Raw genomic sequence first — 18477 nt, forward strand, 5'->3', positions numbered from 1 at the left:
ATTTAGTTTTACTTGCATTTAAGAACAGTTTGAGGCCACGGAAGGAGAGTTATGTGACATTGAAGCTCATCTGGAGGTTAGTTAACACAGTGTCCACGGAAGGGCCAGAGGTATACAGAATGGTGTTGTCTGCGTAGAGGTGGATCAAAGAATCACCGGCAGCAAGAGCGACATCATTGATGTATACAGAGAAGAGAGTCGGCCTGAGAATTGAACCCTGTGGCACCCCCATAGAGACTGCCAGAGGTCCAGACAACAGGCCCTCCGATTTGACATAATGAACTCTATCAGAGAAGTAGTTGGTGAACCAGGAGAGGCAGTCATTTGAGAAACCAAGGCTGTTGAGTCTGCCAATAAGAATGTTGTGATGGACAGAGTCGAAAGCTTTAGCCAGGTCGATGAATACGGCTGCACAGTAATGTCTCTTATCGATGGTGGTTATAATATCGTTTAGGACCTTGAGCGTGGCTGAGGTGCACCCATGACCAGCTCTGAAACCAGATTGTATAGCGGAGAAGGTACGGTGGGATTCTTCCTAGGTTTTGGCCTTTCTAGTGAGTTTTTCATAGCCACAGTGCTTCTACACCTGCATTGCTTGCTGTTTGGGGTTTTAGGCTGGGTTTCTGTACAGCACTTTGAGATATCAGCTGATGTACGAAGGGCTATATAAATACATTTGATTTGATTTGATTCGAAATGGTCGGTAATGTGTTTGTTAACTTGGCTTTCGAAGGCCTTAAAGGATAGATAGAGGTCTTTAGCAGTTTGGGTCTCGTGTCTCCCCCTTTGAAGAGAGGGAATCTCAGACGATACGAAATAGAGGTTGAACAGGCTAGTAATAGGGTTTGCAACAATTATGAACACTAACACATACAGTGGGGAGAACAAGTATTTGATACACTGCCGATTTTGCAGGTTTTCCTACTTACAAAGCATGTAGTAATTTTTATCATAGGTACACTTCAACTGTGAGAGACTGAATCTAAAACAAAAATCCTGAAAATCACATTGTATGATTTTTTAAGTAATTAATTAGCATTTTATTGCATGACATAAGTATTTGATCACCTACCAACCAGTAAGAATTCCGGCTCTCACAGACCTGTTAGTTTTTCTTTAAGAAGCCCTCCTGTTCTCCACTCATTACCTGTATTAACTGCACCTGTTTGAATTCGTTACCTGTATAAAAGACACCTGTCCACACACTCAATCAAACAGACTCCAACCTCTACACAATGGTCAAGACCAGAGAGCTGTGTAAGGACATCAGGGATAAAATTGTAGACCTGCACAAGGCTGGGATGGGCTACAGGACAATAGGCAAGCAGCTTGGTGAGAAGGCAACAACTGTTGGCACAATTATTAGCAAATGGAAGAAGTTCAAGATGACGGTCAATCACCCTCGGTCTGGGGCTCCGTGCAAGATCTCACTTCGTGGGGCATCAATGATCATGAGGAAGGTGAGGGATCAGCCCAGAACTACATGGCAGGACCTGGTCAACGACCTGAAGAGAGCTGGGACCACAGTCTCAAAGAAAACCATTAGTAACACACCATGGATTAAAATCCTGCAGCGCACGCAAGGTCCCCCTGCTCAAGCCAGCACATGTCCAGGCCCGTCTGAAGTTTGCCAATGACCATCTGGATGATCCAGAGGAGGAATGCGAGAAGGTCATGTGGTCTGTTGAGACAAAAATAGAGCATTTTGGTCTAAACTCCATTCGCCGTGTTTGGAGGAAGAAGGATGAGTACAACCCCAAGAATACCATCCCAACCGTGAAGCATGGAGGTGGAAACATCATTCTTTGGGGATGATTTTCTGCAAAGGGGACAGGACGAATGTACCGTATTGAGGGGAGGATGGATGGGGCCATGTATCGCAAGATCTTGGCCAACAACCTCCTTCCCTCAGTAAGAGCATTGAAGATGGGTTGTGGTTGGATCTTCCGGCATGACAACGACCCAAAACACACAGCCAGGGCAACTAAGGAGTGGCTCCGTAAGAAGCATCTCAAGGTCCTGGAGTGGCCTAGCCTGAACCGAATAGAAAATATTTGGAGGGAGCTGAAAGTCCGTATTTCCCAGCCAAAGCCCCGAAACCTGAATGACCTGGAGAAGGTCTGTATGGAGGAGTGGGCCAAAATCCCTGCTTTAGTGTGTGCAAATCTGGTCAAGAACTACAGGAAACGTATGATCTCTGTAATTGCAAACAAAGGTTTCTGTACCAAATATTAAGTTCTGCTTTTCTGATGTATCAAATACTTGTCATGCAATAAAATGCAAATGAATTACTTAAAAATCATACAATATGATTTTCTGGATTTTTGTTTTAGATTCCGTCTCTCACAGTTGAAGTGTACCTATGATAAAAATTACAGACATTGACATGCTTTGTGAGTAGGAAAACCTGCAAAATCGGCAGTGTATCCAATACTTGTTCTCCCCACTGTATACACACGCACAGACAGGCACACACACAAGCACTTAGCCAAGCATCTACCTTAGGGGTTTGTGCACGTGCAGTCAGCTGTTAATCATAATCAGCCAGTATTTCTCTGTCTGTGTTTTCAAAATCTCCCATGTGTTTCACTATGGTAATTCAGCCATGTAAAGTTTATTTTTGTATTTTATTTAACCTTCATTCAACTAGGCAAGTCAGTTAAGAACAAATTCTTATTTACAATGACAGCCCCTAACGATGCTGGGCCAATTGTGCGCTGCCCTATGGGACTCCCAATCACACCCAGTTGTGATACAGCCTGGAATCAAACCAGGGTCTGTAGTGACGCCTCTAAGATTGAGATGCAGTGCCTTAGACCTCTGCGCCACTCGGGAGCCCAAAGGTGCTGTATTGAAAAAGTTGACAGTGTTACAATTCATAACAGTAACCGCGTTTCCACCCACACCATATATAAGAAAATCACAACAGCTGTGATGGAAACAGGAGGTTTTGGTAAATTTTTATAACTTCTAAGAGATCATTTGTTCTTTCTTTTTGTGTGAGAAGTGGCAGTGGAAACGCCTTTATTGATATAGTAACCATCATATCGAAGTAAACTTGGAGTCACGCGATGACATGGTGTGTGTGGTCCTCCCACTACGACTCAGAAAATCATGCCGTTTATTAGGCTACAAAGGAAATAAATGATGATGAACTTCACAGGGTGGTGAAAGTATGAGCTTGATGCTCCTTTCCAATAAATGTTGGTCTTATTCATCTGTTATTTACCAGGTAAGTTGACTGAGAACACATTCTCATTTACAGCAACAACCTGGGGAATAATTACAGGGCAGAGGATGAATGAGCCAATTGTAAACTGGGGATTATTAGGTGACCATGATGGTTTGAGGGCCAGATTGGGAATTTAGCCAGGACACTGGGATTAACACCCCTACAATAAGTGCCATGGGTTCTTTAATGACCTCAGCGAGTCAGGACACCCGTTTAACATCCCTTCTGAAAGACAGCACCCTACACGGGGCAGTGTCCTGCAGTCACTGGGATATTTTTTTAGACCAGAGGAAAGTGCCTCCTACTGGCCCTCCAACACCACTTCCAGCAGCATCTGATCTCCCATCCAGGGACTGACCAGGCCCAACCTTTGCTTAGCTGCAGAAGCAAGCCAGCAGTGGTATGCAGGGTGGTATGCTGCTGGCACAAACATGTCAAGTTCTGTTGACATGATTATCAATGCTGGGCTGCCATTTGACAAATATAAATATTATCGCTCTTATCCAAAATAATCTCATGTATTGCAGACTAAGATACCCGCAGAGCCTACCCGCACTGTATCTGCTGGCTGTTGGCTAGAGCGCACGTGCCAAGACCAGAGTAGGCTAATTGTTTATTTAACGCAATACTTTTTTGTGACACAACTATTGGTAGAGTTGAAAATGTCATGGAATTCATTGAACAGTAGATTTCAAATTTTGTACATGAAAACTAAGGTGAAAAAGTACATTTTGTGTGCACTACATCATCACGCACTGATTTTAATCCACAACAATTCAGTTTGGTGGAAACACCACTGTTGGGAAATGTGCAGATTTTAGAATATCAACATGAAAATCTGTCGCCAATTGAATGGAAACCTAGCTCCTTACTAACTTAAATAACTATGTACCAGGAATGAGCAGCAGGTGCAATCAATCAGGCTTGATTGACATTTGGCTTCTTTGTCATTTTAAAAAGTGTTACACAGGAAGAGGAAGAAGGAGAGCCAGGTATGAAAGATGGTGGGCAGTTTTATTTAGGGAAGTAGTATTTGGGCACAAATGTTTAAAGAGGTACAACTTGGGAGACCATAAACCTCGGAAGAGTTAGTAGCATAAACCAAATACATGTTTATTCATCACATGCTTCGTAAACTAACAGTGAAATGCTTACTTACAGACCCTTCCCAACAATGCAGAGAGAAAGAAAATCAGAGAAATAATAGAAAAATTAAAGTAAAAAAATAATGGAAAAGTCAAACAAGTAATAATAATTATACGGTGAGTAACAATAACTTGGGCTATATACAATGTACTCAAAGCATGCACAGACCAACTGTCAACTGTCTTCACAGACATTTTCAACCTCTCCCTGACCAAGTCTGTAATACCTACGTTTCAAGCAGACCACCATAGTACCTGTGCCCAAGGAAGCGAAGGTAACCTGCCTAAATGATTACTGCCCCGTAGCGCTCACGTCGGTAGCCATGAAGTGCTTTGAAAGGCTGGTCATGGCTCACAACAGCATCCTCCCGGACACCTTAGATCCACTCTAATTAGCATACCACCCCCAACAGATCCACAGATGACGCAATCACACTCCACACTGCCCTTTCTCACCTGGACAAAAGGAACACCTATGTGAGAATGCTGTTAATTGACTACAGCTCAGCGTTCAACACCATAGTGCCCACGAAGCTCATCACTAAGCTAGGGATTATGGGACTAAACACCTCCCTCTGCAACTGGATCCTGGACTTCCTGACGGGCCTCCCACAGGTGTTAAGAGTAGGCAACAAAACGTCTGCCACGCTGATCCTTAACACTGGGGCCCCTCAGGGGTGTGTACTTAGTCCCCTCCTGTATTCCCTGTTCACCCATGACTGCATGGCCAAACAAGACTACAACACCATCATTAGGTTTGCTGACGACACAGCAGCGGTAGGCCTGATCACTGACAACGATGAGACGGCCTATAGGGAGGAGGTCAGAGAACTGGCAGTGTGGTGCCAGGACAACAACCTCTCCCTCAATGTGAGCAAGACAAAGGAGCTGATCGTGGACTACAGGAAAAGGTGGGCCGAACAGGCCACCATTAAAATCGAGGGGGCTGTAGTGGAACGGGTCGAGAGTTTCAAGTTCCTTGGTGTCTACATCACCAACGAACTATTATGCTCCAAACATACCAAGACAGTCGTGAAGAGCGCATGACAAAACCTTTTCCGCCTCAGGAGGCTGAAAAGATTTGGCAATGGGTCCCCAGATCCTCAAAAGGTTCTACAGCTGCACCATCGAGAGCATCCTGACCGGTTGCATCACCGCCTGGTATGGCAACTGCTCTGCATCTGACCGTAAGGCACTACAGAGGATAGTGCGAACGGCCCAGTACATCACTGGGGCCAAGCTCCCTGCCATCTAGGACCTATACAATATGCAGTGTCAGAGGAAAGCCCATAAAATTGTCAGAGACTCCAGCCACCCTAGTTATAGACTGCTTTCTCTGCTACCACACGGCAAGCGGTACCAGAACGCCAAGTCTAGGACCAAAAGGCTCCTCAACATCTTCTACCCCCAAGCCATAAGACTGCTGAACAATTAATAAAATCGCCACCGGACAATTTACATTGAGTCCCCCCCCCCCCCCCTTTTTGTACACTGCTGCTAATCTTTGTTTATTATCTATGCATAGTCACTTCACCCCCACCTACATGTACAAATTACCTCAACTAACTGTACCCCCGCACACTGACTAGGTACCGGTGCCCCCTGTATATAGCCTCGTTATTCTTATTGTGTTACTTTTATTAGTACTTTTTATTTTAGTCTATTTGGTAAATATTTTCTTCTTCTTGAACTGCACTGTTGATTAAGGGCTTGTAAGTAAGCATTTCACGGTAAAGTCTACACTTGTTATATTTGGCGCATGTAACAAATAAAGTTTGATTTGATACACAGGGCACCAGTACCAATTCGATATACAGGGGTACGAGGTAATTTGAGGTAGATATGTACATATGGTATAACTAGGAATAAGTGACAGATAATAGGGGTGGCAGGTAGCCTAGTGGTTAGAGCTTTGGACTTAAAAACTAAAGGTTGCAAGATCAAATCCCCAAATTGGTAAGGTACAATTTGATGTTCTGAATTAGGCAGTTCCTAGGCTGTCATTGAAAATAAGAATTTGTCCTTAACTGACTTGCCTTGTTAAATAAAGGTAAAAAAAATGTATAAACATTAGCAGCAGCTTATGTAATGAGTCAAAGTTATTTCAAAAAGGGTCAATGCAGATAGTCCGGGTAGGTATATGGCTAGCTATTTAGCTTGGGGGTGCAACTGTAGAACTTTTTAAGGATTTGCGGACCCATGCCAAATCTTTTCAGCCTCTTAAGAGGGAAGAGGCGTTGTCGTGCCCTCTTCGTGACTGTGTTGGTGTGCTGGGCCCTCCGTTTCCTGTAGTCCACGATCATCTCCTTTGTCTTGCTAACGTTGAGGGAGAGGTTGTTGTCCTGGCACCACACTGCCAGGTCTCTGACATCCTCCCTATAGTAGTCAATGAACAGCATTCTCACATAGGTGTTCCTCTTGTCCAGGTGGGAAAGGGCAGTGTGGAGTGCAATAAAGATTGCGTCTTCTGTAGATCTGTTGGGGCTGTATGCGAATTGGATTGGGTCCAGGGTGTCTGTGATGATGGTGTTGATGTGAGCCATGATGGAAAACCCATGTTTTACTGTAGTTAGTACGTTTCCTTTGGAGGTACTCCTAACAACTAATTCCGCTTCATTGACTTTTCCATGCACATGTACGTACATTGTGGATTTGCATAGGAAAAACATTGCATATGCCATTGTTACTTGTTTTTAAAGGCCCACTACTGCAGCCAGAGAGCTCAGCCAGCCTGAGGATTCATCCGTAAGAGCCTGGTCATCAGTTGGTGAGTCCATGTGCCAAGACATTTGTTTAGTTCGTTGACATTTGTACTAACAGGTATACGAACCCAAGTACATATTGTTGCCAAGATAGTGAGTGAATGCCTCTTGGCACTCGGAATAATTTTTCGTTGGGCAACTGAGAAACAGATTTAATGAATCAGGTCCTGTCCAGTCAAAAATGAGGATTTCCCTGAAATTCTATCATATTGGTACAGTCAGCATCACCAAAGTTTTGAAGTTCTGAAAAACAAAAGATAAAACTTCATCTGAAATAGCAAGGCTTTCAAAAAGATGTTATATCTGACAAAAGATAAGCTATACAGGTTCAGATCAGGGAGACGCCCCTCGGCGTGACCAGAAGGTAAATACAGGTGTCTGGCGTAAACCATCCCATTTCTAGCATTCAATCCTTGATGTGTCGTGGTGGTTGGACACTTTTGCAGGGCTCTTGAGACCATCTCTTTTGATGATGATTTCCATGGCAACCGTCCCTAAGGCAGAGTGTGTCTGTCACAGTGCCCGGGATGGGAAGCTCATAATTATGTAGGAAGTCTGGATTACGTTGTAGGCCTCCCATTCAATTCCCTTATGGCTAATGGAATTGACTTCACTTTGTGTGTGGGAATTAAATGGACTCAAACTGCTCTGTAGTTTCATCAGGTACTGTTGTCTCTGCTTACTAAAGCATCACTTGTGATGCTATAACGGTGTCAGATGTGCCCGTACACATGCAATGGGTGTGGTGACTAAACATGTCTTTATCCAAAATGGAGGCCTGCTATCAAGAATTTTGTTTCCCAGTTTACCTATATAGTAGGAACTGTTTTGCTATTGATCTAAATTCATATCTGATCTGATTGCCCGGCAAGCTAGCAACTATTTGGCTGTAGGCTCAATTCAAGTTTACAGCGGGCAAGGAGTTCACCCTTAACTCTTTGCAACATTGTCCAGCACCTCAGAAAAGTTAAGACAATCATTATGGAAAGCAATGAAAGCTACCAAGTTAGTTATACATTTAAAGGCTATGTGATGGATTAAACAAAGCTACAGTATATGATATAACTTCACACATGGAGATATTATCTTGGCTGTTACGGTAAAATCAACCTACAGTCAGTGTTGTAGTGGAGGGTATACAAGGTATACCCCGTATACCCACTTATTTTTCAGTGGGCATTAAGTATACTCACTTGAATCCCCACGATGCATATCAAAGTAGGACTAGTGTAGTGGAGGTACAGTGTACGCTGTATAAATTAATAAGGCTGATGGAACAGACCATTTTGAATCAACATCTTAAAATGTTGATCAACTATTATTTCTTCACATTTTAAGCGCACCAATGTGCACACAGATTTTAAATGTAAAATAAATGCCTGAAACTAGATCCCCTACATACTGCTCTTGACGAGAAGGGGAAAAAGCTGTCGGGGGAGGTTCTCTTCTGCACTGTTCAACCAATCCAGGACATGTGGAGGAGGAGTTAAGCTGGAGCATCACCTCATTAAAATCCAATAGAAAAAGTTGCATCACAGGCTCTATTTCCCTCAAAACTGAACATCCAGTTGTTGGGGACTCAGCAGAGGCTACATGGTGGTAGGCCTACTCGCAAATGTTCCAAAATGCAATTTGCGGGAAAACCTTGTTCTGAAATGCCCATCGCACATGTGAGCAGTTTCATGGACAGAGATCTAAATATCTGTTAGACATTTTAAAAGAGGGGAGCTCTAAAGATGCAACATCATGGGTTGCTAATATGACTAGGATTATGCCTTTGGTGGCTAGACAATGAAAGAAAGTTGAAAGAAAACCAATAAAACAGGAGAATGCATAAGAGGAAGTATTTTCTAATGTAATTGCTGCCAATTGATGGGACTTCTGGTATATGGAAAGGCTTTCCCAAAACCTTCTCAATTAAATGTCAACCAGCTACAAATTAGCCTACCTGGCTGAATGATATCATGATTATTTGCATCAATCCAGTGCCTATTTGTTTCGTAAACTCCATCTCATGTGCTACAGAAACACCGCTAACCAAACAACAGTGCTATGTGCTTGCACACTTGAATCAAAGGGTAACTACAATAAAAAATACATCTCTTTGATTTTTCCAAGATTTTCTGGGAAGAAGTTCCTTAGTGACCTTAATTCATCAATCAAGTACAAGGGTGGAGCGAAAACCCACAGACACTCGGTCCTCCGTGGAATGAGTGTGACAAGTGTGACTTAGAACTTTAAATTTAAAAAATAATAATATTCAAAAAGTGACTTAAAAACCTTAGAAAATATATAAATAAGAAACCTGTGAATTTCTGACTCAGTTGACAGACTCATTTATCTGTTTCAATAGAAGGCCTACTATTAGCCTACTTGCACAGTACAGCTTGGGGAGGCCTGACTGTGAAAGACCAAATATGGGATTTATCATTTTAGGTCATTCAGAGTGTGTCACTATTTCTCAGACGTTTTTACACAGGGTGCCTTTCTGTTGCCGGGTGGGCCATTTTTTTTTCTTCTCACAATTAGAGTATATCCACTTCTCCAGGCACCACTTAACCACTGCCTACAGCGATTCACATAGTGTCCTATTTAGGGAGGGAATCTGTGTAGGATGGGTTGTATCATTCAAGCTAATCAGATATTTTCTATTCAATGCAAAAAGCTGTTAGGTGGGTGAGAAGTGTTTCATGTTGGTTATGCTGATCAAACCCTTCAAAGTTAGATTTATACCATGCACTAAATTTGTTAATATAATGTTATTCCTAATAGGATATGTGGGTAATACTACCCCGTGGGAGGCATATAACTTCAATATAACACCACCAGGCATTGGTCATGTCAGCGGGACCTTTTCGAAGCACACAGTCACAGGAAATGAGGCACATGAGTCAGGGGTATGGGCTGAATTTAAAGCTCCATGGTCTTTAGATTGTCCCAAAAGACTTGAAACGTTGCCAGATAGGCCTAATAACTGCTGTTCAATAGACATGGCATACAGTATGTCCTTTGTTGTGACAGTAAGAGTACTTCATATTCAGTTATGAAATATATTATGTGTTATCCAAAGTAGACAAGTTCAAGTGTTGATTATTTGGTATAAATATATACTGTAGGCCTATAATTATCTTCTTATACAATCAATCTATTGTTCCCTTTTCCAGGTGCCAAATACAGTTCAACGCACCAGTTTGTTGAAGTTCTTCTCCACTAAAGACTGTGGTAGAAGACATATGGTGATTTCCATAACCATGCTACTCTCTATTCTGATTTAAATAGGCCACTGTCTTCGTATGACTTGAAGGGAAAGGGGGATGCCTAGTCCGTTGTACAACTGAATGCATTCAACTGAAATGTGTCTTATGCATTTAACCCAACTCCTCTGAATCAGAGAGGTGCGGGGGGCTGCCTTAATCAACATCCACGTCATCGGCACCCGGGGAACAGTGGGTTAACTGCCTTGCTCAGGGACAGAATGAAGGGCAAACTGCAGTTGCTACATCCATTATTGGACTTATAAATTAATTATATATACCCATTCTTGAAGAATATAACGTAATGCCTCATGAGCTTAGTTCAACTGTCACACCCCATCTGAACCCAAAATATAAGCTGGTTTTACTACAATGATTGTAAACGTTGTAAATGTATAGCCTCAACACTGTATAGCCTAAAAACATAGTTAAAACATGGTATTATTGGTTAAAACAACACCTTTGATATTCTGTATGGTCAGTCCTCTGTCTATGAATTTAAATGGTTAAATTTAAGGCCCGTCCCTCAGCTTTTTACCAAAAGAGAGCAGGGTTGACGCTTTGTTATTGTTTCAACAGCGGATTGGCCCTTTAAGTGGAGACTTGAGAGATATGGGATAAGCCACCTAATTGTGTCTGCGCAGGATCCTTTCAATGATTTTAGAACATGAACAACAGAGAATGCAATGCAATAACGTGTTTGGCAAAATAAACATCCTGCTGGGCAAAAACTGGTTGAGTTGATTCAACTTTGATGACGTTGAATCAATTTGGAAAAATGATTGGATTTAAAAAAAATCAGCAACATAAGGGTATATCGGGGTGTTTTCACCTAACTTTAAACATAAATCCAATGACATGGTTAATTTTTTGTTGCTGTATTGAATTTAGTTGACAACAAATGTAAATCAAAACTAGACGTTGAACTGACGTCTGTGTTCAGTGGAATGTAGCCTACATAATTCAAGAAAAAACCTTTGATTGCACTTACTGATTATGGATTTGATCAATATCTGTGATTTCTCTTCACTTTCATAACCTACATTTCTTGATTAGACTTGTATATTACAAATGGCATTTGATTAGCCTTTAGCAACAATAATTGTAAATAGGGTAGTAGTAGCCACCTGGGGCAACTGCCCCCCTGTAATTCACATAAAGACCACAAGATGTCAAATTATTTTTCCAACACATTCCCTGGCTGTCACTGACTGTTCTTGCTGAACAAAAAATGTCCTGTGTCATTACAACCTTGAGATATTTCAACAAAACGATTTTGTGGTAAGTTGATCTAATTTTTCACATTTAGCAAAAGTTGTAGATATATTATAATTAGTTAGATCGATATATTTTTGTTACAAATTCAAGTAGGAAAGCCTTAGAAATAACCAACTTGTTTAGAGAGAAACATGTTGATAGTTTGAGTATGTTAGATGAGTGTGTTGGGGCAACTCTCCCCCCTACTAGGGGGTAACTGACCTCTGGTTGTTACCCCTTTATGGTTATGAATGTTTTTATTCCTCAGTTAGACAATGACTAGCCCAGTTAGTGCTAGTTTATGCTAGCTAGCAACTTCACTAGCATTAAATGCTTGCCAGCTAGCTAGTTAGCATAAGCTGCTAGGAGTGCTAGCTAGCAATCTCACTACCAGATCGTCTGAGGAAAAATATATTTAAAAAGATAACATAACTGTTATGCGGAGTGGAACAGGGGAACCCAATAACAGACTCAGACAACGAGAGTGGGAGGAAGTAACCAAGGTATTTATTGAACCCCAGGGGGGAGATGGAGTGTAGGTCAGGGAAAGCTTGTGCGGGTTGCTGGAAACCAGGTGCGGAGGCTGAGGCTGGAGTGAGAAGGGTTGAGACATGGTAAGCAGGTCCGGAGTAGCAGGATGACTAGACGTGGTACAGGCACCAGAGTCAGAGCGGGTAGAATTGTAGGGGAGAGGAAAATAGCATCAGGCAAGGAAACCAGGATCTGAATAGTAACAAATAGCTAGCCACGTAGACTGACTGAGCAGATATTACAATCTGGCAGTGGCAGGGCTGAGTATTTGTAGAAGTCTTGATTATGGAACAGGTTGCAGCTGGTGGGGATCTGCTCTGACTCCAGCACACAATCACACACACACACACACACAGAGAGAGAGAGGGAGGGGGAGAGAGTACTGGAGGAGTGGCGGCAGGTCAAGGAGACACAGGATGAGCAGTAGAGGGCGTGGCAGGAGCAGATGTGACAATAACTTAATTTCAGTTCTAAATGTTTCCGCTAGTGACTGATAGCTTTACTGTTAATTCAACTTGATAGCCTTTTAGCTATTTTACGCAGCATTTTATGTTATATAGTTAGAAAAAACGTAGATAGCTAAGAGAGAGCTTTTCAATTGGCATCTCTCCCCCTGTTTTCAGTCACAGGTGGGGATTTAGGTGCAAGCAGTGCTGGAGGTGGGCTCATGAGTTGTGCTCCAATTTTACTAGGGATAGCTGTATTTGTGACCTACATGTTCTAATTAGAATTGTGCAATAGCAGAACATAAGAGAGTTGCCACATCGTTACACTGAGTTAATTAGTTAAATTACTGGTATTAAATGTTATATTCCAATGTTATTTAATGTTATTTATATTTCATTCTAATATTATATTCCAATGAATATTTTTTTGATTAATTAAAAGCACTATTGAAAACCTTTTGCTCCTGAATGTCATTTTAAAGACTGCTGGGATTTAAGATCTTGCATTATTCAAATCATATTTAGTGTAATGGTACATAATGGATTGTATGTGTAATGGTACATAATGGATTGTATGTGTAATGTTCCTTTTCCATACAATCCATTATGTACCAACAGAGAAAGAACAAATAAAAGGAATGTGCAGGTGAGCTAAAAAGAGGGACTTTACATCAAATCTCCTCATAGTGCAGGTATTAATGGTGACATGTGCAACACCATCCCCCCATATTTAATTTAAATCATTAAAATAAGACAACTAGACTTAGCTTTTCAGTATTACTTACTAAATAGTTTCTAAATAAAACTGATTAAATGGATTTTAACACACTTGTGTGAAACCCTATGCCATAATCTTCTACCGGGGTAGGTTAGCCTACCTATTTTGACCAAAAATATAAACGCAACATGCAACAATTTCTAAGATTTTACTGAGTTACAGTTCATAGAATGAAATCAGTCAATTGAAATAAATTCATTAGGCCCTAATCTATGGATTTCACCTAACTGGGCAGGGACACAGCCATGGATGGGCCTGGGAGGGCATAGGCCCACCCGCTTGAGAGCCATGTCCACCCACAGCGAAGCCAGGCGCAGCCAATCAGAATGAGTTTTTGGGTTACACGTGGTGTGCGGTTGTGGGGCCTTTTGGATGTACTGCCAAATGCTCTAAAATGACTGGGTGTCTTATGGTAGAGAAATTAACATCCAATTCTCTGGCAACAACTCTATTGGACATTCTGACAGTGAGCATGCTCCCTCAACTTTAGACATCTGTGGCATTGTGTTGTGTGACAAAACATTTTAGTGGCCTTTTACAAGGTGCACCTGTTTAATGATCGTGCTGTTTAATCAGCGTCTTGATATGCAACACCTGTCAGGGGGATAGATTATTTTAGCAAATGAGAAATGCTCACTTACAGGGATTTAAATAAATTGGAGCACAACATTTGAGAGAAATAAGCAACGCTTGTATTTGTCGGGGACACGAGGAAACAAGTCGCCTAATTGGTTTAATAGCCTAATATCGATGTGCCATACGTAGTTTGTGCGCAACCGCTACCACAAAAAGGTGAACTGAACAACACGCTTCCTGAGTCCTGAAAGCTCTGCTTTCATTCGGACGCTTTTGAAGTCTGTTTAGAGATGACAACGCCGCTTTTGAACTGCGCAATCATGTGGCATTCTGCTTGAAAGTGTATTTTATTGTATGAAGTATTGGATATAATTTTTTTACGGAATATAGCCTACGCATCTTGTGTGAGATGAAAACAGTTCCAGAGAGCGAAATACGTTCATTGGTTATGGTCACAATACGAAGAAACGATGTCGCATTATTGGATCTTCATCGTTTGGAAATGTAAGTGGTTTTGTTAAACGTTCTATTGCTTGGACCTTTTGTTTGGCAGCTCTCTGGGAGTCTTTTCAATGAGACTCAATCTATTCCATTTTAGCCTAATTTTCAGCTGGTAAAATAACAGTTTCACTAGTAGTTGTAAACTACATGGTGGTTCGAGCTATTCCACTGTAAGTAGACAACCATCTGGATTTTGCTCGTTTAGTTATCTAATTCAATAGCTAATGCCTCATGAGTTTAGTTCAACTAACACCATAAGAACCCAAAATGTCAACATATTTTACTCCAATGTTTGTAAATGTAAACAAGCACTGTAAAGCAGGGCTGCCCAACCCTTTTCCTGGAGATCAACTGTCCTGTAGGTTTTCAGTCCAACCCTAATTTGGCATATCTGATTCAGCTGATTCAGTCTTGTTGAGCAGCTAATTTAGTAGAATCAGGTGTGTTAATTTATGGTTGGACTGAGAACCCACAGGGCAGCCCTGTTGTAAAGCCTCAACGTGGTTATAATTATAATAGCGCTGTGGATGCAAGGACTGATTATCTATTATGTCTATGAATTTGAGTGGTTACATTTCTCCATGTCCATCCCTCAGGTTTTTTTTTAGCAAGAGGTGGGATGGCCACTTTGTTTTAATTAAGGACTCTAGCATTAACTTTTTTTCTCTGCAAAATAACCTTAACTGTCATATGACAGTATTGGATGCCAATACCCATCTTTCTCTCTCTCTCTCTCTCTCTCTCTCTGTGTCTCTCCTCTCTCGCAGTTCTTTTTGAATGGGACGCTTAAGAGTGGCTCCTAAGATGTTTGCAACTTCTTCACCAACAACCTGAGACTCAGCCCTCAAACAGTAGAATGTGTCCCGTTGTGCCACAACCACTGTGTGTGTCTATTGACGGGCACTTACATGGCTTTAGGGTTACCTTGGCATTCCTCCTGTCCATGTGTCTGTCCCGTATGATGTTCACGGCCGCCTGCCCACCACCCTGCCTGTGTGCCAGTGACATCGTCTCCTGCAGTGGTCGCAATCTGTCAACCGTTCCCCCTGACCTCCCTGGCTATGTCACCCGATTGGACCTCAGCCACAATGTCCTCACTGCTCTGCTCTTGGATTGGTCAGACCGGCGTCTGGACAGGCTGACTGTACTGGTCCTCAGCCGAAATGCCATTATCCATCTGGCACCGGACGCCTTTGCCCCCACCCCTCACCTTCGCCACCTGGACCTCTCGTCCAATGGGCTGTCTTGGCTCAATGCATCTGCCTTCCATGGGCTCGGGGAACTGGAAGTGCTGCTTCTGTTTGGAAACCGCATCTGTCAGACCATGGCGGGAGCCTTTGAGGGGCTGAGCAGCCTGGAAAGGCTGTATCTGGGCGGGAACAGACTGACTGCCTTCCCCCTGGAGCTCTACCAGCGAAATGGGGCTCTGCCACGCCTGCGTTTCCTGGATCTGTCGACGAACATGGTGAGGCAGGTGCCCGTGCAGAGCCTACTCTCTCTGGCCACCTGGCAGCAGGGTGGCATCTACTTGCAGGGGAACCCGTTGGTGTGTGACTGTGCCTTGCGCGCCATGCTGGAGTACTGGGAGAGGAGGCAGTACTGTCCCCTACTAGACTTCAGGGAGGAGTATCCATGCAGTCTGGGTCAGGAGTGGCTGAATTGTTCTGGCAACCCTCAGGGTGGGTTCCATGGAACTGTAGAAGTGTCTTACCAGGCAGAGCCTGGCGATTGGCTTATGGTGCCGTGCCCTGGCATTTCTCTCCCCTTCCAGGAAGAGGTGGTGGTGTTCTGGGTGACCCCGGGCGATGGATCCCCGGCACTGGGCGTAACAGACGATCAGAGCAGCCGCCTCACGGTCCTCACCAACGGTACCCTGGAGATCCGAGGGGCTCTCCGTGGGGATTCAGGGACTTACTCATGCGTGGCAGTCCGCGGTCGACACCGGAGCTCCAACGAGACTTTGGAGGTCACCGTCTCCGTAGGTAACCCCAGCGGACCAGGCAAGAGCGGGGAGGAACGTAGCAGCGGCGGGGCGCATTTTAACACGGCATTTACCACGCTGGCGTCCTGTGTGGTCAGCATCGTCCTGGTGCTCCTCTACCTGTACCTCACTCCCTGCCGTTGCCATGGTGGAAATGCCAGGGGAGTTGGTGGGTGCGGCGGGCGAGCCATGCTCCTCTGTGCAGACCCCAGAGAGGCGGAGCTCACAGACCGAAGGGTCACCGGTGGAAAGAGGGTGGCCTTCCTCGAAACGGGGGACGAGCACCCCCACAAATGCAGTGCCAAGCACCCAGTAATGGACACTGCAGCCACAGAGGGCATATTGAAGAACGGAAGCAGGGCCTTGGAGCAGGTCCACGAAGAACACCTTGTGTAGCATTCAGGGTGTGTCCTTCAAGCCCCACCAGGCTTTCATGGTTCTCAAAATGTAAAATATTAACCTCGCATTGAGAATCCATACATGAAAGTAGTTTTAACACCATTTATTTCACAACAGTGATCAGACTGCTTTTTAATGTTATACCTACTGTGTGGACAGATATGGAAACAGATTGTCAAAGTTTTATACATATGAACTTGCAGATAAAGAAATAGTTCCAAACAAAATACATTCTGTGGAACACCTGTGTGAAATTCATTATGTAGGCATTCATGGATCTATAATGTTATTACAGGATACACATGGTATACACTGTCCATCCAAATAATTACTTGCAGGTTCCTAGTCTGTCATAAGGTGCCATGCGCTATTAGGAATGATCATAACAGGGCGAAAACACTAAAAATGTATTCTTAATGTATTACATGCAGGTTGAATGGATGCATTCAGACAAAGATGTCAGTCGACCCTGATCAGTTTCTGGGGACTAGCCAGCTCTAGCCCCAAGCCTCCCATGACCTATATACTATTGTTGTTCTCAGTTATTTTTGCAGGTGTGACCGTGAATAGAGTTTTTCAAGGTGAGGAAGGGACTGATATGTTACTGCTGGTATTAATATATTGAACTAACTTAGAAATTGACATTCATTTAGAATAACTAAATTCCGTTGTCTTCATTTAAGTATATATGCATTTCAGATGAGTAGGCTTTTTTTTTATCTGACAATGATCTCGAAACAGTGCAAGAGACCTGCTTTTATACACCATTTTAGACACCATTTTAATAGAAAGAAATCACTTAATTTTATATTAGTGTTAGGCCGTAATGGAATAAAGCATTTTCACGTCCTTAGAGGTGATGGAGTGGACATGAATTGATTGCTGAAATCTCCCCCCCCCCCCATGACAGTTCTCTAGGGGACATATTTAACTACAGTAGGTTCCCACTCCCACCCCTCACTGACAGTTCTCTAAGGGACATATTTAACTACAGTAGGTTCCCACTCCCACCGATGACAGTTCTCTAGGGGACATATTTAACTACAGTAGGTTCCCACTACCACCCTCACTGACAGTTCTCTACGGGACATATTTAACTACAGTAGGTTCCCACTCCCACCCCCCATGATAGTTCTCTAGGGGACATATTTAACTACAGTAGGTTCCCACTCCCACCCTCACTGACAGTTCTCTAGGGGACATATTTAACTACAGTAGGTTCCCACTCCCACCCCCACTGACAGTTCTCTAGGGGACATATTTAACTACAGTAGGTTCCCACCCTCACTGACAGTTCTCTAGGGGACATATTTAACTACAGTAGGTTCCCACTCCCACCGATGACAGTTCTCTAGGGGACATATTTAACTACAGTAGGTTCCCACTACCACCCTCACTGACAGTTCTCTACGGGACATATTTAACTACAGTAGGTTCCCACTCCCACCCCCCATGATAGTTCTCTAGGGGACATATTTAACTACAGTAGGTTCCCACTCCCACCCCCACTGACAGTTCTCTAGGGGACATATTTAACTACAGTAGGTTCCCACCCTCACTGACAGTTCTCTAGGGGACATATTTAACTACAGTAGGTTCCCACTCCCACCGATGA

General features: G+C 43.1%; 1 protein-coding gene across 1 annotated transcript; it reads left to right on the plus strand.

Annotated features, from left to right (window-relative positions):
- The first annotated feature begins 13841 nt into the window (after positions 1 to 13841).
- LOC110499956 (amphoterin-induced protein 2) lies at positions 13842 to 17717 on the plus strand. The gene is made up of 2 exons (XM_021577015.2): positions 13842 to 14485; positions 15250 to 17717. The coding sequence occupies exon 2, from the start codon at positions 15339 to 15341 to the stop codon at positions 16857 to 16859; it is 1521 nt and encodes a 506-aa protein (XP_021432690.1). The 5' UTR covers positions 13842 to 14485; positions 15250 to 15338; the 3' UTR covers positions 16860 to 17717.
- Positions 17718 to 18477: the final 760 nt, after the last annotated feature.

Source organism: Oncorhynchus mykiss, chromosome 21 (genome assembly GCF_013265735.2).
Source record: "Oncorhynchus mykiss isolate Arlee chromosome 21, USDA_OmykA_1.1, whole genome shotgun sequence".
Taxonomy (NCBI): domain Eukaryota; kingdom Metazoa; phylum Chordata; class Actinopteri; order Salmoniformes; family Salmonidae; genus Oncorhynchus; species Oncorhynchus mykiss.

Bases quoted from the DNA above. Each gene is read 5' to 3' on its own strand.
- LOC110499956 (XM_021577015.2), top strand. From the start codon at position 15,339: ATGTGTCCCGTTGTGCCACAACCACTGTGTGTGTCTATTGACGGGCAC.